At 46.5% G+C, this 23849-nt stretch overlaps 1 protein-coding gene across 1 annotated transcript in view; it reads left to right on the forward strand.

Annotated features, from left to right (window-relative positions):
• The window catches only part of PAPPA (pappalysin 1), a 237142-nt gene that overhangs the window by 27935 nt on the left and 185358 nt on the right, over positions 1 to 23849 (forward strand). Inside the window, exons 2-3 of the mRNA XM_037491904.2 lie at positions 1321 to 2383; positions 22931 to 23076. Coding sequence (XP_037347801.1) covers positions 1321 to 2383; positions 22931 to 23076 — 1209 coding nt within the window. The remainder of the gene's footprint in view (positions 1 to 1320; positions 2384 to 22930; positions 23077 to 23849) is intronic.

A 23849-nucleotide genomic window follows, 5' to 3' on the forward strand; every position in this document is an offset into this window, starting at 1 on the left:
TCTCCTGCCGCCCGCTGCTCCCCTCAGCAGTGTACTTCGGTCCTTCTGCCTGCTCTGCTCCCCGCTCTGGCTCTGGTGAATTCTCTCACCCTCCCGTGCTTCTGACTGTACGCAGTGCTTGTATAAATAAATAAATAAATCTTTAAAAAAAAAAGAAATAATAGCTAAAAAAAAAAAAAAAAAAAAAATATGGCATTAGTGTTCCAGAAAAGGGAGCTGAATTGGGTCTGGGTCTCAAGAAACTTGTCAATGACACTATGTAACTTGACGTAATCCTCTGTTGCCTGGGTCTCAGCCCCCTCACCCCTCAGTCCCCAGCTCAGGTATTAAGGGGTCTGCCTTTCTTGGGGATCAGTGTCAGGGTTAGGCAGGACTCCCGCAAAAGATAGAAGCACTTGGGCCTCCCTGGTGGTGCAGCAGGTTGAGCGCAGTGCTGTGAAGCTGTCCACAGCCTCTGCAGCACAGGTTCGATTCCCGGCCGGCCAGGGAGACACCCACATGGCACAACAGACCTCTCCTGTCATGCCTGCTGCAACCCTCAGCAGTGTATTTCAGGCCATCTGCCTGTTCTGCTCCCCACTCTGTCTCTGGTGAATCCTCTCACCCTCCCGCGCCTCTGTCCTGTACCCCAGCTCTTGTATAAAAATAAAAATAAATCTTTTAAATAATAAAGATAGAAGCACTGACTTTGCAGCCCTCAATCCCTGCTTCTTTCCTCAACATCCACCGCTCCTGATCATCTGGTGACTGCTTACCACTGACGCTGTCTGAGATAGAGTGACTCTAGTGAGGACCATCCTTCCAAACCGACACTTTGTTTTTGTTATCATCTCCTTTATTTTTTCTCTCACCTCTTACACTGGCCTACACTTAAGATACTCTCTTAATTAGAAGATACTCTCTTAATTAGAAGTTCCTCTCTTCCCCCTCTCTCCCCCCAAGAGCTTTGCACAAATCTATGGTCTGTAGATTGTCATTATTATTTTGGTCCATGTCTTGGTTCTCTTTAGCTCAAGTATTCACTCTGTAAACAAAAAGTGGTCTGTGTGCTCCGTATTCAAAACCAGAAAAAGTCCAATGCTTGGGTGACAGTGTTGGTGAGAATCTCCTCACCCCAACTCAGTGCCCCCTCAGTGCCACGAGCGCTTGCTTGCCCTTGGTCCTTGGGGTGGTCCCAGAGGCACCACTAGGACCTGCCAGGACCCCGCTGATCACTGTGAAAGCCAGTGATCTAGCACATCCTGGTGGAAATTTTATCAGAGAGAAATAACCCCCCTTCCATCCTTTATTTATTCCTCTTTCTCTTTTGGGGCCACTTAGGGCTGTATGACAAATGTTCTTATACCTCGCGTGACCGAGGATGGGTCGTGGGCATTCACACCGTCAGTGACCAAGGCAACAGAGACCCACGCTACTTTTTCTCCTTGAAGACAGACCGGGCCCGGCAAGTGACCACTATCAATGCCCACCGCAGCTACCTCCCAGGCCAGTGGGTCCACCTTGCCGCCACCTATGATGGGCGGCTGATGAAGCTCTATGTGAACGGCGCCCAGGTGGCAACCTCTGGGGACCAGGTGGGTGGCCTGTTCAGCCCACTGACCCAGAAGTGTAAAGTGCTCATGTTGGGGGGCAGCGCGCTGAACCACAACTACCGGGGCTACATCGAGCGCTTCAGTCTGTGGAAGGTGGCCAGGACGCAGCGGGAGGTCCTCCAGGACATGGCCGTCCACGACCTCCACCCCCCTCTACCTCAGCTCCTCCTCCAGGAGAACTGGGACAACCTGAAGCGGGCCTGGTCTCCCATGAAGGATGGCAACATGCCCCAGGTGGACCTCAGCGGCGCCCACGGCTTCCTGCTGGACACGAGCTTGGAGCCCCCGCTGTGCGGGCAGACGCTGTGCGACAACCCCGAGGTCATCGCCAGCTACAACCAACTGCCGCGCTTCCGCCGGCCCAAGGTGGTGCGCTACCGCGTGGTCAACCTGCAGGATGACGGCCGCGAGCAGCCCACGGTCAGCCGCCAGCAGATCGACTTCCAGCACCGGCAGCTGGCCGAGGCCTTCAAGCACTACAACATCTCCTGGGAGCTGGAGGTGCTGGAGGTGAGCAACTCCTCACTGCGCCGCCGCCTCATCCTGGCCAACTGCGACATCAGCAAGATCGGGGACGAGAACTGTGACCCTGAGTGCAACCACACGCTGACCGGCCACGACGGTGGTGACTGCCGCCACCTGCGCCACCCCGCCTTCACCAAGAAGCAGCAGAATGGGCTGTGCGACATGGACTGCAACTACGAGCGCTTCAACTTCGACGGCGGGGAGTGCTGTGACCCCGACATCACCGATGTCACTAAGACCTGCTTCGACCCCGACTCGCCACACAGGTAAGCCCTCGTGGGCAGGTGATGCCCAGTGGAGAAAGCGGAATGCGTCCCCCCTTCCCCATTACCTTGGCCAGGCCCCTGAGGCCCCTGGCAGATAACAGGAATTTTCACGGTCACACAGCAGCTTGGTGACCTCAAGCCATCACGGGCCCCACAGGCGAGTGGAGTCATTACAGAAATATTTAGTCGGTGCTGACTGTGAGCTACAAAGGAGAACCCAAAACACAGTCTTCTCAGAGCTCAGTCTAAATTGGGAGATGTGAGCCAAGTGCAAATACCTGTCGCCCCCGGTGTGGTAGAGCAGATTAGAGCCAGGCTGGCGGATATGGGGTCCCTCGCCACCATGTGTGACAAGTTAATTTTAAATCAGTTAACGTAAATGTAAAATCCAGTTCCTGAGTGATGCTAGCCACAGTTCAAGGACTAAGTATCCACATGGAACCATCCTGCCATCCTGGGCAGAGCTGGAAGGGGCACTTCAGACATTGTGGTACCTTCTTCGGGACTGGGCAGTGAGCTGGAGCCAGCTGGGATCATGAATCTCGGTTCATAGCTCTGCTATTTCCACACATCATGCTCTCTTAGAAGCTGTTTCCTAGTCTGTAAGACAGAAATCAGAGTTGTGCCCACCTTGTTCAACTGCTCTGGGTATTAATTGAGGGAAGGTCAGGAAAGTACAGTCTCTTGCAGTGACTGGACAGTACTGACTCTCCGTGGATTCGTGACTCCTGTATAGCAGGAGGCAGAGTGTGCCGTGAGTGGGGACTATGGAAGGACACGTCTTGGGAAAATGGACTCATGTCCTGAATAGCTCAGGGAAATCTTAGGTGCAGTTTGGACATTGAGATTGAGTTGAAAAGGGTGGAGGGCACCCCAGACAGAGAGAGGGAGCTTTTTCAAGTGCTGTTGTAAGAAGGGCAGAAAAGGGGATCTTCTGTTTATTGCTCGACACAGCTCTCCACTCTGACTAGCCACCCCAAAGGGACAGGCAAGGGTGAATCCGAGGGTGAGCTCTATGAGATGTGGGCCTCAGAGGAGGTAGTTCCAAGCCAGAGTGGCAGTCAGCATCCACTTTCCTGTTTTTCCCCGATTCGTGCTGAACTTTTCCATTCTGTCCAGCACACAGGACCCTGGACTTGCTGATGGCTCCAGCACATGTGCTGACCTCTGCAGCTTTCCTGCTGACTCCTCTCTTTAGGTCTCTCTCAGAAGAGCAAGGGCCTCTCGTGCACAGACAAAATACCTACATGCAAAGGAATGACGGTGCTGGCAGGAGAATGTCGTGCCTGGCAGCCAGCCAAAGAGCACGTCAGCTTGCCTGGCACCAGGCGGGCCCCTGGACTCTCACCTTGGCTCAGAGGCGTGAACAGCCCATGTGTGAAGAAGCCTTAGCGTGTGGCCAGTTCCTTCCAGGTCACGATGCACTTTCATCTGTGCTCTCATTTGGGCTTTGACAGAATTTGGCAAGGAAGACAGGACAGGGGTTAGCATTTGCATTTGACTGATGGGGAAGTAGAGGAGCCTAAGCGTGAAGTGACTTGGTCAAGGTCACGGATCAGGAAATGCCCTCAGCTAAGTCACAAATGCAGGTTTCCCAAGAATCATGCAGTGTGGACTACTAAGCTACACTCCCAGGATGACCCTGTGTCCAGGCAGGGTGGGCGTGAGGAAGAGCAAAGGGGCACATGTAGCTGGAATTTATTCACTCATTTGTCCATCCCTTCATTTATTCACTCATTCCGTCATTCATGCAACATGTTTTTTTCAGCATCTATCAAGTGCCAGGAAGGGGGATACCCCTAATCCTGTTTTGATGAAAGAAATTTAGGATTCAGAAAGATGAAGGGATTTAGCCAAGGTCACTCAGCTATTAGATGGAGAACTTCAATTTTAACCCAAGGTCCCCACTGGAGGGGGGTGTTTTTTAGTCCAAGGAACAAGAGGCAGAGTGACCGGGGAAGGTAACTGGAAGGTGGTTTGGAAGTCTTGGAAGAGAGTAGCTGAGTGTTTCAGGTCAGGACGAGGGCAGCGGAGCTGGGGTGGCGGGGCATTGGAGGCCCAGAGTCCCGGGCCTGCACACCCAGAACGTCTGTGAGTGACTGCGAACTGGCCCCACCCCAGGGCCTGTTTGCTCACAGGGAAAGCCATGTGTCCTGGGCAGCGTGTCCTCTCCTAACAGGGCTGGGGGGTGTCGGTTCTGGCTGAATCAGCTCTCTGGAGTGCAGAGAGAAACCTATGGGAAGTTTTTGGGGAGGTACTTGCTTTGTGACTTAAAAAAAAAAAGGGACGGAAGGAAAGAGGGAAGAAGGAATGAGAGAAGGGTGGAAGGGAGGGAGGGAGAGAGGAACGAACCTGAAATAGAGGCAGTAAAAATTTGATTGACATTATCTAGGTGATTTTAAATAAGCAGTTGAATTTCTTTGCCACCCAGGATGCCCATGTACTTGCTCTCCCCTCCTCCCCATGGATATTTTAATTATACTTCTTGATTTATAGTGAGGGACGACTTTGGTTTTGTTTTGTCCTCTGTGTATAAAACCAAAACTTTTATAATATACAACAAAATTGAAATAAAATGAAAAAACCCTGAAGAATGCTGAGGCAGTATCAGAATTCTCCAGATCTTTCTAAAGACATACTCTCCCCTTCTGTAATTGCTGCAGCATGAGCTAGTAAGAAACAGTGTTGTGCCACCTACTTTGAGTAGCTTTGATTAAAGTCCATCATTCTGATGACTGCATAGCGGTTCCCTTGAGTAAATGAAGATCCACCAGTCATGCAGCTGGGCAGGCCTGCAAAGGCCATCAGAGAAGCACGGTTTCCTTCCACACACTTAACATCATCCTTTTTCTAGTGGTCCTCAGAATGTTCACAGGAGTTCATGAGTTACAGGAGAAGACATCAGAACAGCGTCAGCTGTTTCCAGGCCAGGAAACCTCCTCAGCTGTCACTGGGTCCAAAGCCCCTCATCCCAGGCCAAGACTCCATGGTGATCAGACTGGGGTCACAAGTGCTCAGGATATCTCACTCCCAAACACATGCTAGGGCACAGCTTTCCAGAAGTACCCTGATGTCTGCCAGCCCACAGAGTATGTCCTTGGTCTGTGCTTCCCAACTCACCCTGAGAGTTTGGGATTAAGAAATGCCGAGTGAGTCTGAAAGAGAGGATTAGATACAGCCTAGGGCTTCCATGAGCCACACCAGCACTCCTAGCTCTTTATTAAGAGGCAATGATAAGAGCAGCCAGAGAACATGTGCCCAAAGAAGGGGCCTGGGCTGATGAGGGGATCAGGAACCATGGCATAGCACTATTTGATGTTTGCCCTGGATGAGAAAATTTCTCACAAGGTCATGACCACAAAGCCAGGGCACGTACTCTTCAAGCCTCCCAAGACCCCGCTCTTTGGAATTGTGCTGTGTGGATTCTAAGCCATGGCTGGACCAGGGTGTTGCCATAACAAGAGGCAGCTGTGAGCTGAGTAACATGATGTCATTCCCTGTCAGAATGGTCTTTCTAGGGGACCTCTCTCTACAGGTTGTGAGCTCCCCATCACCTGTGGCATGCTCAGCAGGCTGTAGCTGGGATTTGGCACTCGTGGAGAAAGTAGCCTTGGTGCTATTGGAATTGACCATGGCATCACTCAGCTTATGGCTGATACCTTATTCCAAGGGAACCACATGGTAACGTCCTGTATCCTCTTTAACAGGCATTTACTGGGCATCTCTAACCCTGCCAGCCTCTCTTCTACTCACTGAGTATGTTGCAATGAATTGGACATGTTCCTCACGATTAAGGGGCTTCTACTTTACTGGAAGAGTCAGAGACAAACCCAAGAAACTCTGATCTTTGGTTTTAGAGACACACAGTGGGACAAGAAACTGGAAAAGCAAGACACGTGAGCTGCAAGAGGTGTGTGGTTAGCCACCTGGGAACAAGCACCACATCGGGAGGGAGAGTTACGTCCTGCCTCAGTCAGGGTCCCGGCAGGATACAGATGGCACTTTCCCCCAGAATAATCAAGGAGAGTTGATTTTGAAGGCGAGGCTATTTACAACAGTGTGAGCAGGACTGGGGCAACCAGCCGAGTCAGTCAGTACCACTGGGGCAAAGAGAGGAGCTGTGTGGCGAGGGCTTCCAGGTGGCCGAGGTGGTTGTCAGGGTAGAAGAGCTCCAAACCTACCACGACCTGCCAGAGGGAGCCAGGAGAGTGAATTCCACATCCTCCTCCTCTTCTGCCTGCCAGCCTCCTGCCAGGGCTTCCCACTGGGTGACCCAAACTGGAAGTCCAGGCAAAGGAGCGCATTGATGCAACTTGAAGAGGCCAACCTCCCAAAGCACAGAGGGTGGGAATGGGTGGGTGTGAATCAGCAGGTGGGAAGTGTCCAAAACACAGGGGAAGCCCATCCAAGCAGAGGACAAGGTATAAACAAGACCGAGACATGAACAAGAGATGAGGATGGGGCGAGGACGGGTTTGAACTCTGGAGAGACATTAAGTGCAGCTGGGATCCAGACCACAGCCGAGAAGGGTTCCATTTCTCTCACAGAAACTCTAATAGCAAGCTCAGTCCTTCCTCTTTCCCTCTCTCTAACTCCCCCTCACTTTCTTCCTTCTTTCCATCCTTAGCTTTCTCCTACCCTTCCTCTTTGCCTTCCTCCATCCCTCCCTTCCTTCCTGTTTTTCTTCTCTTCTCTCCATAAATATGTGCTGGCTGCCCCCTTTGGTGCTGGCCCAGTCCCCTTTGGAGCTCCTCATCTAGTGGGTAAGACAGGCAAACACACCCCGCACACGATTGCCATCGCTGGTGTGAGCCAGGAGAAGCAGTCTGTGTGTGCAGATGGCTAGTTAGAAAAAGACAGTCCAGATGCACCACGGCCATTCTCTCCAGTGGTGGAAATGGTCCAGATAGGCAGAACTTCACTGCAGCTGTTCGAGATAACTACATACAAAGCTGTCAAAAAGAACATCACATATCTTTTTATAAATAAAATGAAAACCTGGTTAATAATAGAAAGTCCCCATGTCAGGAAATCCAGGGTCAGTTGACACCATGAGCTGTCCACACGCCAATGTGAAAGGATGTTACAACGAACCCACTGGGTTCCTGTTTGGCCCCTCTAAGCTGCAAGCTGGGGTGCTGTTAGGTGAACTTCACCTTTGTCCACAGGTGTGTATTCATACGGACTCGGACAGATGGACAAACAGGACTTCCTTATGCACTGTTGGCTCATCGGGAAATATTATCTACGTGTTCTCTTATTATTTTTAATGTAACAAGCACCATGTCACTTTTTTTTTTGGACCCAAGTGGACGTTGCTGGCAGGCTTTGGGAAGCACAGCACTAGCCTCGAAGCCCTCTGGTGCCTGGGAGCTCAGTTTCTCCGCTCCCCATGTCGGGGGCCATTATACAGGTTGCCATCATGCACTGGAGCCTTCACTTCTTTTCTGAAACATCTCACAAAATATACATTTCCTTTTCTCTAGCTGCCTGCAGATCTGTGAAAGTCATATGAAATCAGGAACTCTCTGAGCAGAAAGAGCAATAGAGTAGCCCAGTCCTCTCCTACAGCAGACACGGAAACTGAGCTCCTTAGAGGGGCAGGAGGTGTGTGACCAGGTCACACAGGGAGAGGGGGCTGAGCTACGATCCAGACTTGGATCTTCTGGCCCCACAGCATGTCAGAGCCCTTGCATGGCTTTTGTATCCTTGAAACTAGCAATTGGAAACATTGTGTTTCCCCTCGTCTTATTCCTACCCCTCACTGAATTTTAAGATGCTTTAGTACCAGGGCCCAAGACATAACCTCGTTTTTGCAGGGTTTGCCTGCTGTGGTTCAATGACATTTTGTTACAGTCATTCAAAAAATGGCAAAAACACTGACGACTATTTCCAAATCAACCACACAGACCATAAGGCTTACGTGAGCTCTGAGGAAAGACTGTGGTTTGGGGAAGTTAGGAAAGGTTTTCTGGAGGAGAAGGTATATAAATAGGCTCCCAACAGTACTAGGCTTTGTGATGATAGAAAAGAGCTGGACTTGGGTGAGGGGGTTGAGGTGGGAAGGTGTTGGTGAGTCTGCTGGGGACTCTGAGCTGGTAATCCCACAGTTCGTTTTTCAGGTTGTAGACCTCACAGAGAATAGATAGAATGAACGAGTTCAGCTCTGGCTCCACAGTCTCTTAGCTATGCAGTATTGGGCAAGTCTCTGAATCTCTCTCAGCCTCCATTTCCACATCTATTGAAAGGGAATAATAATAATATCTGACCGCCTACATCACACAATTGCCTTGAGGGTGACAAAAATTGATATCCCAGAAAGAGTTCTGGGAAGAGTTAACCCGCATGCAGATGAAAGAGGGCATTGTTATTTTTGCAGTCACTTTGCTCATTCTTTTCCAGTAATCATGTTAGAGAAATTGCTTGGAATTTTATAATCAGAATATCAGAGTTTATTTAATGTGACTAATATTCATTAAAGCAATAGCAGGAGTCAGGCCTGGTGTAGTGGAAAAATGATGCGTGCTGGAGACTGACCAGGGATGGAGTCTTGGTTCCATTCTTCATTAACTGCCTGACCTTGGCCCATTTCAGTGACTCAATAAGAGTCACTGGCTTCTCATGCACAAATATTGGATGAGAACAGCAATCTGATGGCATGTCTTCAAACTTACACATGAAATGCATGTGAAGTACCTGGCACATAGTAGGTTCAGGGAAGACATTCCCTCCCTTCTGGGCACACGTAGATTCCTCCTTGTCAGCATTGTTTTGTGGACTCTGCCTTCCTGCACGCTCATATAAAAGACCTGTTTGCAACTTCAGTACACACATTGAGGGCATTTACCCAGATTTCTTTCATTCTTTTTTTTTTTTTTTAAGATTTATTTATTTATTTATTTATTTATACAAGAACCTGGGTACAGGCCAGATGTGTGGGAGGGTAAGAGGATTCACCAGGGACAAAGCGGGGAATAGAACAGGCAGACTGATGAAATACACTGCTGAGGGGAGCAGCGGGCGAGACAGGAGAAGTCTGCCCCGCCATGTGGGTATCTCTGTGGTCAGTGGGGATCAAACTGGCACTGCGGAGGCTGTGTACAGCTTCACAGCACTGCGCTCTACTGCCTGCGCCACTAGGGGAGGCCCAGATTCTTTCATTCTTAAAATACTATTTTTTTTGAGGCCTGGCCACAGAACTGGAATTTTAAAATAAAGACCACATCACTTATATGAAACTTATGGAGCTTCACACTAGTATATTTTGAAAATGGCCCAAATGTCTAACTGTGTTAGAGGACATATGTCGACATTGTCTGATTCCAGGCAGTGTTGGGATGGGTCATACTGGGTGGCAGGCCAGTATGGTTGAAGTGCTTTGATTCTTCCACTCTCTCCAGCCCACATGACTGCTTGAGTGTAGGATGCGAACATATATCTGGGCACACTGGACACAATGTCCAGTTTTTGCTGATTTAGTCTGGGTTTCCCTCATGCTCTCCAGCTGAACCTGCACTCAGAGGTACCATCTGTCACCCTTGTGCACAGGTGACCTTGGTCTTTTGACAGCAGAATAGTGGGGTGAATGGAGAGCAAAGGAACTTCTCATGACCCCTAAAGATGTGTGTGATGAACTGGAACCAGTGACCTGTGAGAAGCAGTGGAAGCTCACATAGTCTAGCAAATAAATAAGAATACAACTTTAAGACATAAGGCACATTTGAATCAAACCACTTAACATTTCCGTGACCTTAAACAAGTCTCTTCCTTTATCAAAGATTCACTGTGTCCTGAACAAAATCAAGGATGAAAGTAACAGTCTACTGTGCGGGGAGATTTGGAGGATTTGATGAGATGATACATGTTCGGCCCTTTAGAACAGCAGCTGGCACTTAATGGTGACTCAAAATAAACACACTGGATATGTGTGGTGTTGGGGATTTTCCATCTCTGGAAAATCTTCTGACCTCTCGTGTGCATCTCTCCTCATTTCCAGCTCCCTCTCCATCCTGAGCCCCTCACTAGAACCTTGGAACTGGCATGGGAATTGGAAAACACCTACTCACTCCCTACTACCACAGGCCTCTTTTCTCTGGCTCCCTCAGGTTCCATTGTTAAGAGATTTTCTTTACTCCAAAAGCCTTGCTCATACTAAATGCTGATGTATTTATTCCCCCTAGAGATAAGTACCCCATCACACCAAGTGTATGCATTCCAGCAAAAAAAAAAGGAAAGGCACACCTGCGTCCCGTGATGGATTCACTGTGTGCTTCTCCCATGTCCTAGGGAAGGTGCTGGAAGCCAGGGACACCCCCCACCTCCATGCTCAGCACCAGGCAAACAGTGTGACAGCTGAGGCATGCCACCTCCCTGCCTGGAACTCCTCAGCAACTGACTATCTCCCAGTGCTTACAGGTGACAGACAGCTGAAACTCTTCTCGGGCCCCCCAGCATGCTGAGGTCCAGGGGGCTGACTCTCTCACCACTTCTAGGTGTGCCTTTCCAGCTCCATTTTCCTGAAGGGTTGGCGATCTTGCTACCCATTCCAAGGGCCTCAGCGGGAGGCAGTTGGGTTTTTTCCACCCTGGGTTTGGCGTCGTCAGCACGCTTATTTTCCCTTGTCCATCTGCAGGTGACACTGACCACTCATGACAGCCTCAGAGCCTGGTCAGATGCCCTTCCAGGCTAGGGAACAAAGCAATGGTGTGGGGTGGGGAGTGAGGGAGGGTTGAACTGACAGACTGTGCATTTTATGTCGGGGAAACAAAGTTCTTAAACTGATTTCCGTTCAGCCTTACCATCTCTCACAACTGGGCTGTCTTCTGCCTCCTAAAAGGACCCCTCCACATGCACTTTCTGGAAATCTCCCTAGTGGATTTGCTGTTGGGTTTGTTTGCTTAAGTCAAACAGGCTCCCCACCCCACCCCTTATTTTTTGGAAGGGCATCTTTTGTCTTTCTCCTCCCCTCCCTGCTTCTCTCTTTCCTTTTCCGTCTTCTAGGCTGTTTTGGTGGTCTTCTAGTGAAAGGGAAAAGGAAGGAGACCACTGTCTTCATTGCAAGCTTCTAATGTTGGTGATTCCCACCTTTTTGGAGTTCAGACAGCCAGCTGCGTCTCATAGCCTTGAGCTTGACTTCTGATTACTGAACTGTTTTTATAGTCACAGAGGGCAATGGTAACGACAGTACCACAAGAGTGTGGAGTATCTCAGGAACTTAAAGAGGTTGGAAAACAGACATAAGGGAGAGTTCTTTCCCATGAGGATTCAAGGTAAAAAAACACCGTGGCTTGGCAAAGCATGAGGAAGGAAGTGACTGGATCGTTCCAGTAACTTCCTAACCAGCATGGAGTAAGTCACTTCTGTTAATTTCAGATTCTTCATCTGTACAATGGGAGAATGTGGGGATAATATTTCTAAAGTTCTGTTCCTGCTCAAACATGTTCAAATCAGACATAATCCTGGTCCCAGGCTTGTGAGACCAGGGCTAGAGTACTAATGTGTGTGTGTGGGGTAGGGGACTTAATAAGGGTGAGATAATGTCATGTATTAATCCCAGGAGGCATTCAGGGAAATAGGAGAGAGTCCCCACCTTCCCCGTATTTACCAGCCCCTTTATCTAATTGAGTGTGATGTATTCAGAGTGGCAGGGAAGGAATAATTTTACTCTATGACCAGTTGAAAGACTCCTACTCACATTACTCAACCCCAGCAGCAGACTAATGGAGGTACACCACCTTGGGCAGTCTGCATGTCTGCTATTTTATCTTCCCTCGGGCCCCAAATGTGGCATCCTCTTTCCAAAAATCAATTTGAATTTAATTCTGCTTTTGAGAATCTCACATACAATGTCATGGTTTCCAGCGTTATTTCTCCATACTCGAACTGTTAGCTTGTCACATGACCCTTTGAGAGCCAGCTCTTTTTTAACCTGATGAAAAACCCAAATTTAGATAAGTTTCTAGACTTGTTCAAGGTCATCCAGCAATATTTACAGCTACTGTAAAAACTGTGTAGTTCTAACTTTATATAAGTTTGTTATTTGCTGGAAGCTCGGTGGATTTTATTTATTTTTATGGGGCCAGACAAAAATCCAGAAGTTGCCATATTGACACATTTGACGATGTGATTCTTACCTTATCCGTCCCAAGCATAATATTGCTTGGTTATGTGTTTTGCGTGGCTAACTGTTAGCACCAAACTGCACAGTCTACCTAGAACATTGTGGCTGCTTCAACTTATAAAATAAAAATGATTTGTCTTTATTTAATTGTGTTCCAAGTATAAGACAAACCACAGGGCTGTCTGTGAGTTGTGTGTGCTCTACTCCATGTGGTCAATTGTATTATTTATCAATTGTGGTTTTGATTCTCAAAGAAGAAAGTGAGGAGGTGGGAAGGGATAGCTGTGGGCCCTGGAATTGCATGCTTCTGTTGTGAAAAGAAAAGTTTGACGTGAGAGAGTCATGTTACTGTTCTGGTGCCTCTGGACACACCATCATGCTTGAAGCATTACCCCTCCTGCTTTTCAAGGAATTCTTTATGCTTAACGTCTATCCTGAAAATTAGTTAAGCACTGAGTCCTTGGGACTATCAAAGCAGAGATTGTAGAACACCGGAAACAGATTAGGGATAAGGGACCATTTGACAGTGGTGTGTGCATGTGCACACCTAATAAGTGCAGGCAGAGTGCTAGGGGTGTGTGTGTGTGTGTGTGTGTGTGTGTGTGTGTGTGTGTGTGTGTGGAGGGGAGTTCCATAATGTACATTTCACAAGGCAGGTACGGTTCTGCCCTCATGGAATTTCCCTCTGGAAGAGAAGTAGTTATGTGGGTAGTGTCATTACAGGTGCTGAGGGAGCACAGAGGGTGGGTACTTGACTCATAAGGGTCAGAGTGGCTTCTGAGTCCCGAAGGATGAGTCATGTTAACCAACTAGCTGAGCCTGCCAGGAACCAGGTGTTCTGACACTTTGCCTTCCACCCTGGCAGTCGCTAAAACCATTTTCAAAGAGAAAACTGAGAAAAATAGGAGCTGAGTAGTTCCAAGAAAAAGTCTTCATTTTAAAGTAGTGTCCTTCAGCCTGAGATTATTTTTTTTTTCTTTTGGAGTACTAATCAGTATCATTTCTATCATATCGTATCAGCCCTCCATCAATGGTGGGAGGTTCACCTTTTGAATACTTTATTCATTAAAATTAAAAATTTTTCTTTCACCTCAATGTTTTCATATGATCTCATGAATCTTTCCGCTAGCCCACTTCACCTCTCTGAATCAGTACCTTCCTTTCCCCTCATCCAAATCCTCAGGATTCTAGATCCCACTCTCTCTGCTCTCACTACGACCCTATGCAGAAGAGAGCAACAGGTGAGTGACATTCCAGGGATTGGCCTTCCCCCATGACTTCACAGAGGGCACAGCCTCAGAGACACAAATCAGCTGAACCTAGAGTTTAGGACAGCGCTAAGGGGAGCACGGACATATAAAACCCAAGAGTGATACAGGAGACATACTCCCATAGACCAAGTGAGCACCCACACCCATCGTGGCACCCCCTCCCTCCCACACCCGTTGGCATCACTTGCTCCTGTGCGATTGTACCTCTCCTTCGGTCTCTCTGTAGCTGCTTCTTCCTGCATGTGCTGCCAGCGACTTCTTCACTTCCTCTCTCCTCTAGTCCATCTTCCACTTTCCTCTAGAAAAGGAAGTTCTTTGAAAATTAACAACCAGATTTTCTTATTTGTTGCCATAAAACCTGCCAGGGTTGACTTAGAGCTTTCAGGCCACTCTCCATTCTCTATAACTTGGGTACAAGGTACAAGGTCCTTCCTGGTGTGGCCGTTGCTGGCCTTCCAGCCTCCCCTTGTGAGGTTGCCCTGCATCCCAGCCTTCCCACCACACCTGAGCTTCTGCAAGGACTCACTTTCCCCATGCTCCTTCAGAACCATCCGCGTTCTGCAGCTTCCATCTTTTCCCCTAATCCCCACACTTGGTCCAACAGCCAACCAAGGTTTATTTTTCACGTGACAATCTCAAAGCGATCTTACGTTCATCTGGGCAATTCTCATTGCTCTGTGCTCCATCCCATTCAGCACTCAGATATCCTAAGATAAAGCTGAGAGAGGTGGTGAAGGGTCTGTTCTATCTATTGTCCCCCTCAAGCTGGGGTCCCTGTCCTGCCTCTGACACCTCACCCCCGGGAGAGGGAATTTTGGAGTAGTGCCACCTCATGCAGCCCTGATTCCTCCCCAGTAAATAGGGGATACTCATACTTAACACATAAGGATTTTGTAAAGCTTCAAAGAGATACTATAAAAATTACTTCAGCTGTGCCAGTATGTAATAAACTCCCCCAAACTCCCCAAAATGGTAGGTTTTATTAGTATTATCACATTGTGTTGTGATCATCTGATAATTTGTCTTGCTTCCTTCATAAAACTCCTAGCTTTTTGATAATGTAAAGTTTCTCTTTCGTATTTGTAGGTATAGTTTCTAGCATAAAGCATGATCTATGATAGAATCTCAATAAATGTTGGGGATGAAAGAGGGAAAGGCTGAGTGAATGATATATAGGGAGGTAGGTTGTTAAGGAAAGATTGAAGGCGGCGGGGGCAGTTGGAGAGGGAGGTCAGAATGAATGTCTGATTCAATAAACAAATGAAAGAATAATCAATTTTTCTGTTGATCAGTGATTGGTGCTGTTACATTTTTCTTACTGTGTACCCAGCTTTAGTACAAAAGCTGTGACTTGGAAAATAAATTATTCAGGATTCTGAGAATTTAATAAACTATCCAAGTACTTTTTTTTTGGGGCGGGGGGGCTTTTCTCATAGACAAGAGACTCAGATTTTCGTATTTATAATGATGGAACTAAGCAGGAAATATAAGTCCAAATTGTTAGGACCCTGGGATAAAGTACAAAATCCAGGTTTTAGAACTGGTCACAGCTCAGAGAAAGCTTATTATTTGGAACAAGGATATGGATGCAATAAACATTCTGAGGTTTATCTTGCTTTAATGACTTGCCTGGAGTGGCTTTGATCTTTATATTTGATAATCACTTTCAAATGGTCTGGTGTGTTCGGAAAGTAGAGTAAGTGGTTCACGGACTTGAGATGCTCCCTGGGAAGGACAGGCTGCAGTCAGAATCTGGAAGTGGGCAGTGTCACAGGACTTGCTCTTGTAGTTCTCTGGAGTTGTGGAAACAGGGCAACCACCTGTGAGGACGGTAAACACAGTTAGTCCAGAAAGGGAATCAGGACTGGCTGAAGGGAGGGAAATGCAGCAGGCACCGGGGGCCAAGTTCAGGTTCCTGCAGCTCCACCACGGGCAAGGTCCAAAGAGAACTGATGCATTTTGCACCTTTCCATGACTTGCGCGCTCCTCTGGGTACGTTCTGATATGCCACCTCCTTGAAGTTTTATATCTATATCTATCTATCTATCTATCTATCTATCTATCTATCTATCTATCTATCTATATGTCTATCTCTCTCTCTCTCTCTCTCTCTCTATATATATATATATATATAACTTTTTCTGCTATATATATATTAGTGATGGTGGTTTTCAAACATTTTATTAAAGTTTGTTCTTAAACCAAATCTTACAGGAGCCTAACTTGCAGAGTAGGTAGAGTGGGTACTCCTTAGGATGGAAGTTGCTAGATGTAGGGAACCACACCCCCATCACCTTCCACTGAACTCTGAGCCACTTCTTAAGATCTCTGGGCTCCAGAAATGTGGGTGAGAACCTTTTCCTTAGAAAGCTGAAGTGCCCTTGCTCCTGCTTTCTATGCTGGTAAGTGTAGTTCAACCATACCCTGTAAGACAAAATAAGAGTGAGCTTGATTCCTTTTCTTAGGTCAAATTTTATAGCCCCAATTTAAAGATGAGAAATTGAGGTACAAAGACTGAGTCACTTTTCCAAGGTCACAGGATTGCTTGGCAGGAATGGGGAGATCTGAACACCAGCGTGTCTCTCTTCTGATGTGCTTTTCTCCATAGTCCCCTGTAATAACCCGAAAGAGCTTTCTCACCTACTGCTAGCTCAGAAATGACGCTTCCATGTGAACCCTCCTAAAACTGAGGGTGCTGGCACATGACCAGCACCAGGCCCACAAACCCTCTGCAAACTCCAGAGCCCAGGGAGCAGGACTTAGGAGTGACACTTCTCCAGGCTCTCCTTGGCTGTCATTTCTGCAATTTGCTGTGAGTGCGACTAGAACTTGAGACCAGCCTGTCTTGATCTAGGGTCCCTGAGCTGAGCCTCTGGCCAGTCATTTTTAAAGCAGGAAGGTAGGTAGATTGTGCTTCCAGAGTAGGATAGAAAGGCGTGATCCATGATTGCATTTAAGAGATTTGTTGTTATTGTTGTTCTGTATTTTGAATGTAGTTTCCTTTTGCTTCTCGCTCAATAAAACAGGCCCTGACAGCCCTCTCATTGAGATTATTACAGACTTGTACCATCTCAGACCAGTGCATTTAGGAAATATGTTGTTGGCACTCACCAGCAAGTGAGATGCATAAAGAAAATATTCTAATGACAGTTGAGTTAAGAGAGCTTTGATCTCCCTCCAGAATTGCTCTCATAGCTTTGAAATGCACTTCTGGCAGAGGGGTAAAGTCTGGGTGCCTTGGCACCCCGAAACAGACATTCCAGGGACCTGCAACCTTCACAGTTGGATCCAGGTGCATGGGCTCTGTGGGAAGAAAAAAGACACTGAAACACCTCTCTTGAAAGGCAGCTGGGGAAAGGATCTAAGAGATTTGCCAATTTAGCCCAACATTTCCCAAACTCTATTGGTTATGCTGTTACTTGGTTTTTGGCAAAGGCAGAGGTGGGGCAGGGAAGGAATGAAAGGATTATGGTCATCTGTCGAACTCCTGTTTTGCATATTAAAGGCTGTGAAAATTCCTGCAATTAAAAAATATCTGTATTTGTGGTTGCTTAACAGATCAGGTCCTACACCCATTTGACTCTGAAGCTCTTTCCCTTTAACTCCGTCTCTGCTTCTTGTGCATTTAGCCTCCTAAAGACATAATTTGGAATACTCTAGTCTAGTTGACAAGTTCACTAAACATATAGGGGCTCTGAGCTGCAGATCAGGCAGCAGGGAAGTAGGGCTAGCCCAGAAATGCAGGCCCTACAGGTTCTGCGCAGGGATGTCCAGCCTGTGGAGGTGGGGACAGCATCTCCCACATGCTCAACCTGGTGTGCCAGGCACCCCTGCAGGGGAACTGCGTCCACCCAACAGAAGAGATGACTGGACTCATTAGAAACAAAAGCGCTGCCATGCACACACAGGCTGGAGCACAGATTTATTGCCAGGTCCTCCTATGCCCTTTCCTCAACACCTCAGACAAGTCATTTCACTTCCCAGGCCCTAGACTGCCTCCTCCTGTTGTGCAGTTTAAGAGAGGGGTGCTCACACGCTTCCAGTCCATGGTAACTCTTACTCTTGAAGGAAACGTTTAGGGATGACATCACAGGGATGGTAAAGACTTGGGCTGCACCTGCTTGAAACACACAGCTTGATGGGGAAGACAAGTGCTTACACCATGGAGCTGCCACAAAGCAGGGTGATAAATACAAAATCACAAGTGGGGACTTGGAGGAGGAAGGAGTCATCACAGCTAGAAGTGATGACCATGACTTCCTTGTGACTAATATTGTGTAGTAATCCATCACGACAGAAGAATAGCCTGTCCAACCAGCACATGCCTTCTCCATGCCAGGTGCTATTCCAGGCACTTTCTCTGCATTGCTTCTTTCCCCCCAGTGCCCCTCAGAGGTGCATGTCAACATCCCATCTCTCTGGGTGGCCAGGAGCAGAGACATGGAGTACCTCACATGTGAGCTAGCAGAGTGAGGTGTTGTTTTTAAATATTTTTATGTAGAAGAACTGGGGTGTAGGCCAGAGGTGTAGTGGTGAAAGGATTCACCAGAGACAGAGCAGCGAACAGAGCAGGAGGATTTACTGAAATATATGCTGAGGGGAGCAGTGGGTAAGTCAGGAGAGTTCTGCTGCGCCATGGAGGTCAGCTCCCTGGTCAGGGATTGAACTCAGGCCATAGAATTGATAGTGCTGAGACTTAACCCCTACACTACCAGGGAAGCCCAGGATAAGGTTTTAAAAGATATTCAGGAAGAGGTTATGAGGCAGAGGAAGGAAACTTAACAGACTTGCTTAGGGGATAGCCATAATAAGGGAAAATCAGAGGTTCTCAGGATCAGAAACCAGGATGACTTGACTTGAGTGGTTGAGGTTGAATTAAGAGAGTTAGGTGGAGGGCAAGAAATAAAGATGCTGAAAACCGAGACTAAGGACATCACCCAGAGTGAGCTATCCGTTTAGGTTTCTCCCCAGCGGAAGAGAATAGAAGATAGAATATGGAAAGATTATGTGGAGTACGTGTCGGGCCTGGGTTAGCTGTCTCATTCCATCCTATAGCATCCCTGTGGGCAGACACTTGGAGAGGAAAAGCAATGTAACTATGACATAGGTCTGTCTCTTCAACTCTGAGTAGTAGGATGAGTTTTGAATATGGATGGATTTGGATTGCTTTCTTTGAGGTATTGATTTTTTTAATTAAATATGAATACTTTATAATGGAAACATGGGCTCAACCTTTCCACAGTTAGAAAATGGAAAGCCCAGTGGTCTTGGTCAAGTCCTTTTCCTTCTCTCAACATCAGTTTCCGTGCACTCTATGATTCTAAGTTTGATCTTCTATGCTTTCTTCTCTACCCTTTGACAGGAGAGAAACAGTATCTTAAGGAGAGGTAAGGGGAGGGAGATAGATACCTACATGAATTCCTCTCTCCAAGATTTTCTTCTAATCCTTTTGGAAGACACCCAGCTTGGCTCTGTATTAGTGGAAAAACTTCAGTCATCAGAAAGAAAACATTTAGCCACAGAGCTGCTTTTCTTTGGGTGGGCCCCCAAAAAAGAGGTGGAGAGAAGAGAGACAAGTGGGGCCTGGGCTATGAATTGCTGCCATAGATTCTTCCTCTTTGAGGAAAGGAAAGCTCCCCAAAGTGTGTGTGGGGGGAAATTCACCTACAAACAGGGAGTGACTCCAGCATCACACATCTCTGCCTTGGGCCAGATTGAATACCACCCCCTAAAAAGATTGGCTTCTTCAACTACCACTGAATAAACAACCAATTAAAATGTCTTCTTTGCCCCTACTCCACCCCTTCTCTTCCACTCATGAAGCTTTCTCAGCCTAGAGCAAAGGGGTAAAGAGGTGACATTTGTGTTTTCTGCCTGAGAGAACACTTGATACAAATGGACAAGTGAATTAGAAAATAATGAACAATATGAAAAAGGCTGATCCAAGAAAATTTCAGCTTTTATGTGTTTTCATTCTCCTCCCTCACTTTGTTTCCCTTTATACCATGGTCCTGGGTGAGCTTGGAAATAGGAAGAGTTGGTTTCTTCTAAATTTTCACTTGGCTTTGTCACTATTCATGTGATCTCTGAATCTGCTCCTTAGCTCAACATTTATTGAGGTTTTCCACATGCCAGGAGTTATTTGAAGTCTTTTACACTTCCATTATTAATGACCAAATCCTTTGAGCTCTACGAGGTAGGGTCTATTATCATCCTTGTTTTGTGTTTAGGGAAAACTAGGACACAGGAAGTTAAGTACATTGCCCCAGAGTGGCCCACACTTCAGGTGAAAGAGATGAATTCAGAGTCTGAATTCAGGACTCTGACATGAGAAGGAGCCATCTTGCCACTTGGCCACATGATTTCAAATACTGCGCAGAGATGGACTACTGTTCCACGAGCACGGGGATAGCTATACATCAAGTGCTTAATAAATGTTGCCTTGTTCGTTCCTCTTTCCTGTTCTGATCACTGTGAAGACTCATTTGAATGCCCTGTGGGACTTCCAATGCAAGGGGCTAAAGAAGGGATCTGACACAGAGAAGGCACAGCAGCATGATCTGGGGTCAATACCTTACCTTGTATGATCTTCCTTGGATTTAGTCAGTTCAACTCAGTCATAGATGTAACCTGTTTAGGCCCTACCTGCATCTCTGGCTCCTGTTAGCCTTGTTTTTTTTTTTTTGTTGTTTGCTTGTTTGTTTGTTTGTTTGTTTGTTTTTTGTTTTTTTTTTTTTTTTTGAAAAACCATACAAATTATGGTCACATGAACATTGGGTTTCATGAGTCTGAGACAGTGATGTTGTAGGTAGCCAAGAGGGCTGCTGGTCTCAAGACTTACCCTCTTGCCATCAGGTCTTAGATGTGTGACTCATAGCAATGTTCTGGGAAGTCCCAGGCAGCTGGGACAGATCTCAGCATATTGATCAGGAAACTGAGACCAGGACCTATGTATTTCAGCTTTTCTCTTTCCCAGTATAAACTCAACCCCATCAGCATCTACTGAGCATTTGCCAGGTATCCAGCCCTGTGCTGAGAACTGGATAAACAGTGATGAATAAGGCACATTCCCAGCCCCACAAAGACTGGTAGACATAGAAAGTGAAGCAATGAGGTGGGATGTTATCAGAGTACCTATTCTTAGGAGGTAGACAAGCAAAGGAATGGCAAAGGGGGTGAAGGTGAGGTGGGAGTCAGGGGAGTCATCCTGGAAGAGTAGTGTCAGAATGGACTTGGATTTGTTCATCAGAGACAAAACGGGGAGCTGAGTCCCTGACAACGGAAACAGCATGCATAGAGGCCTCACGGTGGGTACTGCCAGTGCACAGGGGGAACTTCAAGAGAGCAAATAGGGGCCTGAAGATGGGGGCAGGAGTTTGCAGGAAATGCAGGGGGGCTTGGGCTTGACTCCGTATGAGGAGGCCCATCTGAGATTCCAGGAAGGAAAGAGAAAGGAGTCATGATTATATGATCTAGTGCCCAGGCTCCATGCCAGACCCCCTGTATATTCAGCTTTATGTAAAAGGAAAACTCTGTCAACTAACTGGGTGACCTTAGCAAGGTCTGAAGCTTCTTTAAACCTTTGTTTCCTCCTCTGGAAAATGGGGATAATAGTACTATCCATCTCAGTGTTATTAAGAAGATTAAAGGAGCTAATCCATGTAAAGTCAGACCACATAGAAAGGCCCAACAAACATTAAATATAATTGTTCATAGCCTTTATCTCACATATTATTTGAAGCTGCCTACTGGCTTATTTATGTTTTTATTAATTTATCCATTGATTCATTTCCAACCTTACTCAAGAAATGACTATTAGTTTTTCACAAGGATCCCTAAGGTACATGATGGCAGACTTAAATGGGGCCTGAAATAAGCCTGAGAGAGGAGCAAGAGGCTTCTCTGTATTTCGAGAATGAACTGTTGAATAATATGCCTATTGGTGATCCAAAGCATTATTTAGTGTTTCTATTCTGATGAGAGTTACCCTTCCCAAGGGAAGGATTCTTGTTTATGGGGCACATAGGATATGCCAGTCTCTTTCCAAAGACCCTGTCTTCCTCTCTGCATCATGTATTTATTGCACTTATTAAAGAGTTCACCATTGTAGGGCCTCCCCGGTAGTGGAGCAGGTTGAGTGCCAGCACTGTGAAGCTGTCCACAGCCTCTGGAGCACAGGTTCGATTCCTGACCTGCCAGGGAGATACCCACATGGCATGGCAGACCTCTCCTATCTTGCCCGCTGCTCCCCTCAGCAGTGTGTTTTGGTTCGTCTGCCTGTTCTGCTCTGTCTCTGGTGAATTCTCTCATCCTCATGTGCCTCTGGCCTGTGCCCCAGTTCTTGTATAAATAAATAAATCTTTAAAAAAAATTTTTTTTTTTTTAAAAAAAGAGCTCACCATTGTAGCCTGGGACGCTAATTCACTTCCTGAATATGTCAGTCTACAATGACAGCTGCTTCAAGTGCAATATCCCTTGGTTATCTATTGTGCAGATAGAGAAATAGAGGCTAACAGAATGCAGACTCATCTTTGGGAGACAATGTGATACCCCAGTGAAAAAAATTATTGGTGTCCAGGCTAGACAAGATTGGATTTGAAACACAGTTCAGTAACTTTGGGCAACCTGTATAATAGCATTGAACCACATGCTGCTTCTCTTGCAAAGAAATAAAAACCCCTTGAAAGGTTGGTATAGAGATGCAAAGCAGGCCTCCTCATGCTGCTCTGTATCTAATAAATAAATGGCCCAAGATGCATTGTAAATGAGCAAAGAAGGCAAGATGCCAAAATGAGAATGAGAATACTTTGTCTCTTGATCTATACCCACATGAACGATCCTGTCATCAGTCAATATTGCAGCATCCTTTGAGTCACAGATGTTGACTAGAAAAATTTAGGTTCTAAACTGAACTTTGCAATTTGTAGGATGAGCAACCTTGGCAAGTCTCTTAAACTCACAAGGACTTTCTTATCCGTGAAATGGGATTGTCTCACTTATCTTAGGATATTATTGGAGGAAGTCAATGAGGTGATGTTTATAAAATGCTTACTAAAGTGCCTGGCACATTGTAGCTCTTAATTCAATGGAAGTGCCTGTTACTTCAATCTCTTTTGGGATGATGATGACCGTAAGCTTTCTCTTTTTTTATTGCAGAGCATATTTGGATGTTAACGAACTGAAGAACATTCTAAGACTGGATGGATCAACACATCTCAATATCTTCTTCGCAAACTCCTCGGAAGAGGAATTGGCTGGAGTAGCAACGTGGCCTTGGGACAAGGAGGCCCTAATGCACTTGGGTAAGAGTTGGAAACACCTTCAGGAGGAAAATGGATTTGTACAGGAATAAATTTAGTAGTAGCAAGGATGATGACAGTGATTGTGACAATGGTGGTAGAGGTGGTGATGGTCAACAATCCATTTGCTTATCACTTTGATGCACAAAACTCTAACATTCCTTATCGCCTATTAACCACCAAGTAATGCTTTGAAGAAAACAACACAATATTGGTACCCTGTTTGATTAATAGGGAAGTTGAGATCCAGAGAGGGAATGGGTCTTATCTGTGATCACACCCACACATCAATGACAGAGCCATATTTGAAGTGCAAGTCTCCAGTTCTGTCTATTGATTACTTTCTCCTTATATCCCCTGCATCTTGTTCATGCAAATATCTTCCTAGCCTGGCAACCACATTGTGCTGGCACAGTCAGTCATGGGTTGGCTTGAAAGACACCAAAGAGTCAAGAGAAAGTGAGTTTGCAAGAACTGCTTGTTCCTCCGTATTCCACCCACCACCAGCACCAGGAACTCTTTACATTCAAATTATGCATGTCGATAAACAAGACTTGTGTTTATACAAACCAATCTCCAAAAGTCAGAAATGACAATGGTTTCTGAACCAGGCCCTGTAAGCAAACATTGTAGTCCTTTCATTTTGATTTTTCCATGCTCTTTTCCAGTACACGTCTATATGTAGACATGCATTTTTAACTTGCACATATCTGAAATCACAGCATAGCAATTTCATGTTCCTTTTTCATGTAATATGATGTCATCTACATTTTCCA

This window comes from Talpa occidentalis, unplaced genomic scaffold, assembly GCF_014898055.3.
Source record: "Talpa occidentalis isolate TD23 unplaced genomic scaffold, MPIMG_talOcc4v2.1 talOcc4.7, whole genome shotgun sequence".
NCBI lineage: Eukaryota > Metazoa > Chordata > Mammalia > Eulipotyphla > Talpidae > Talpa > Talpa occidentalis.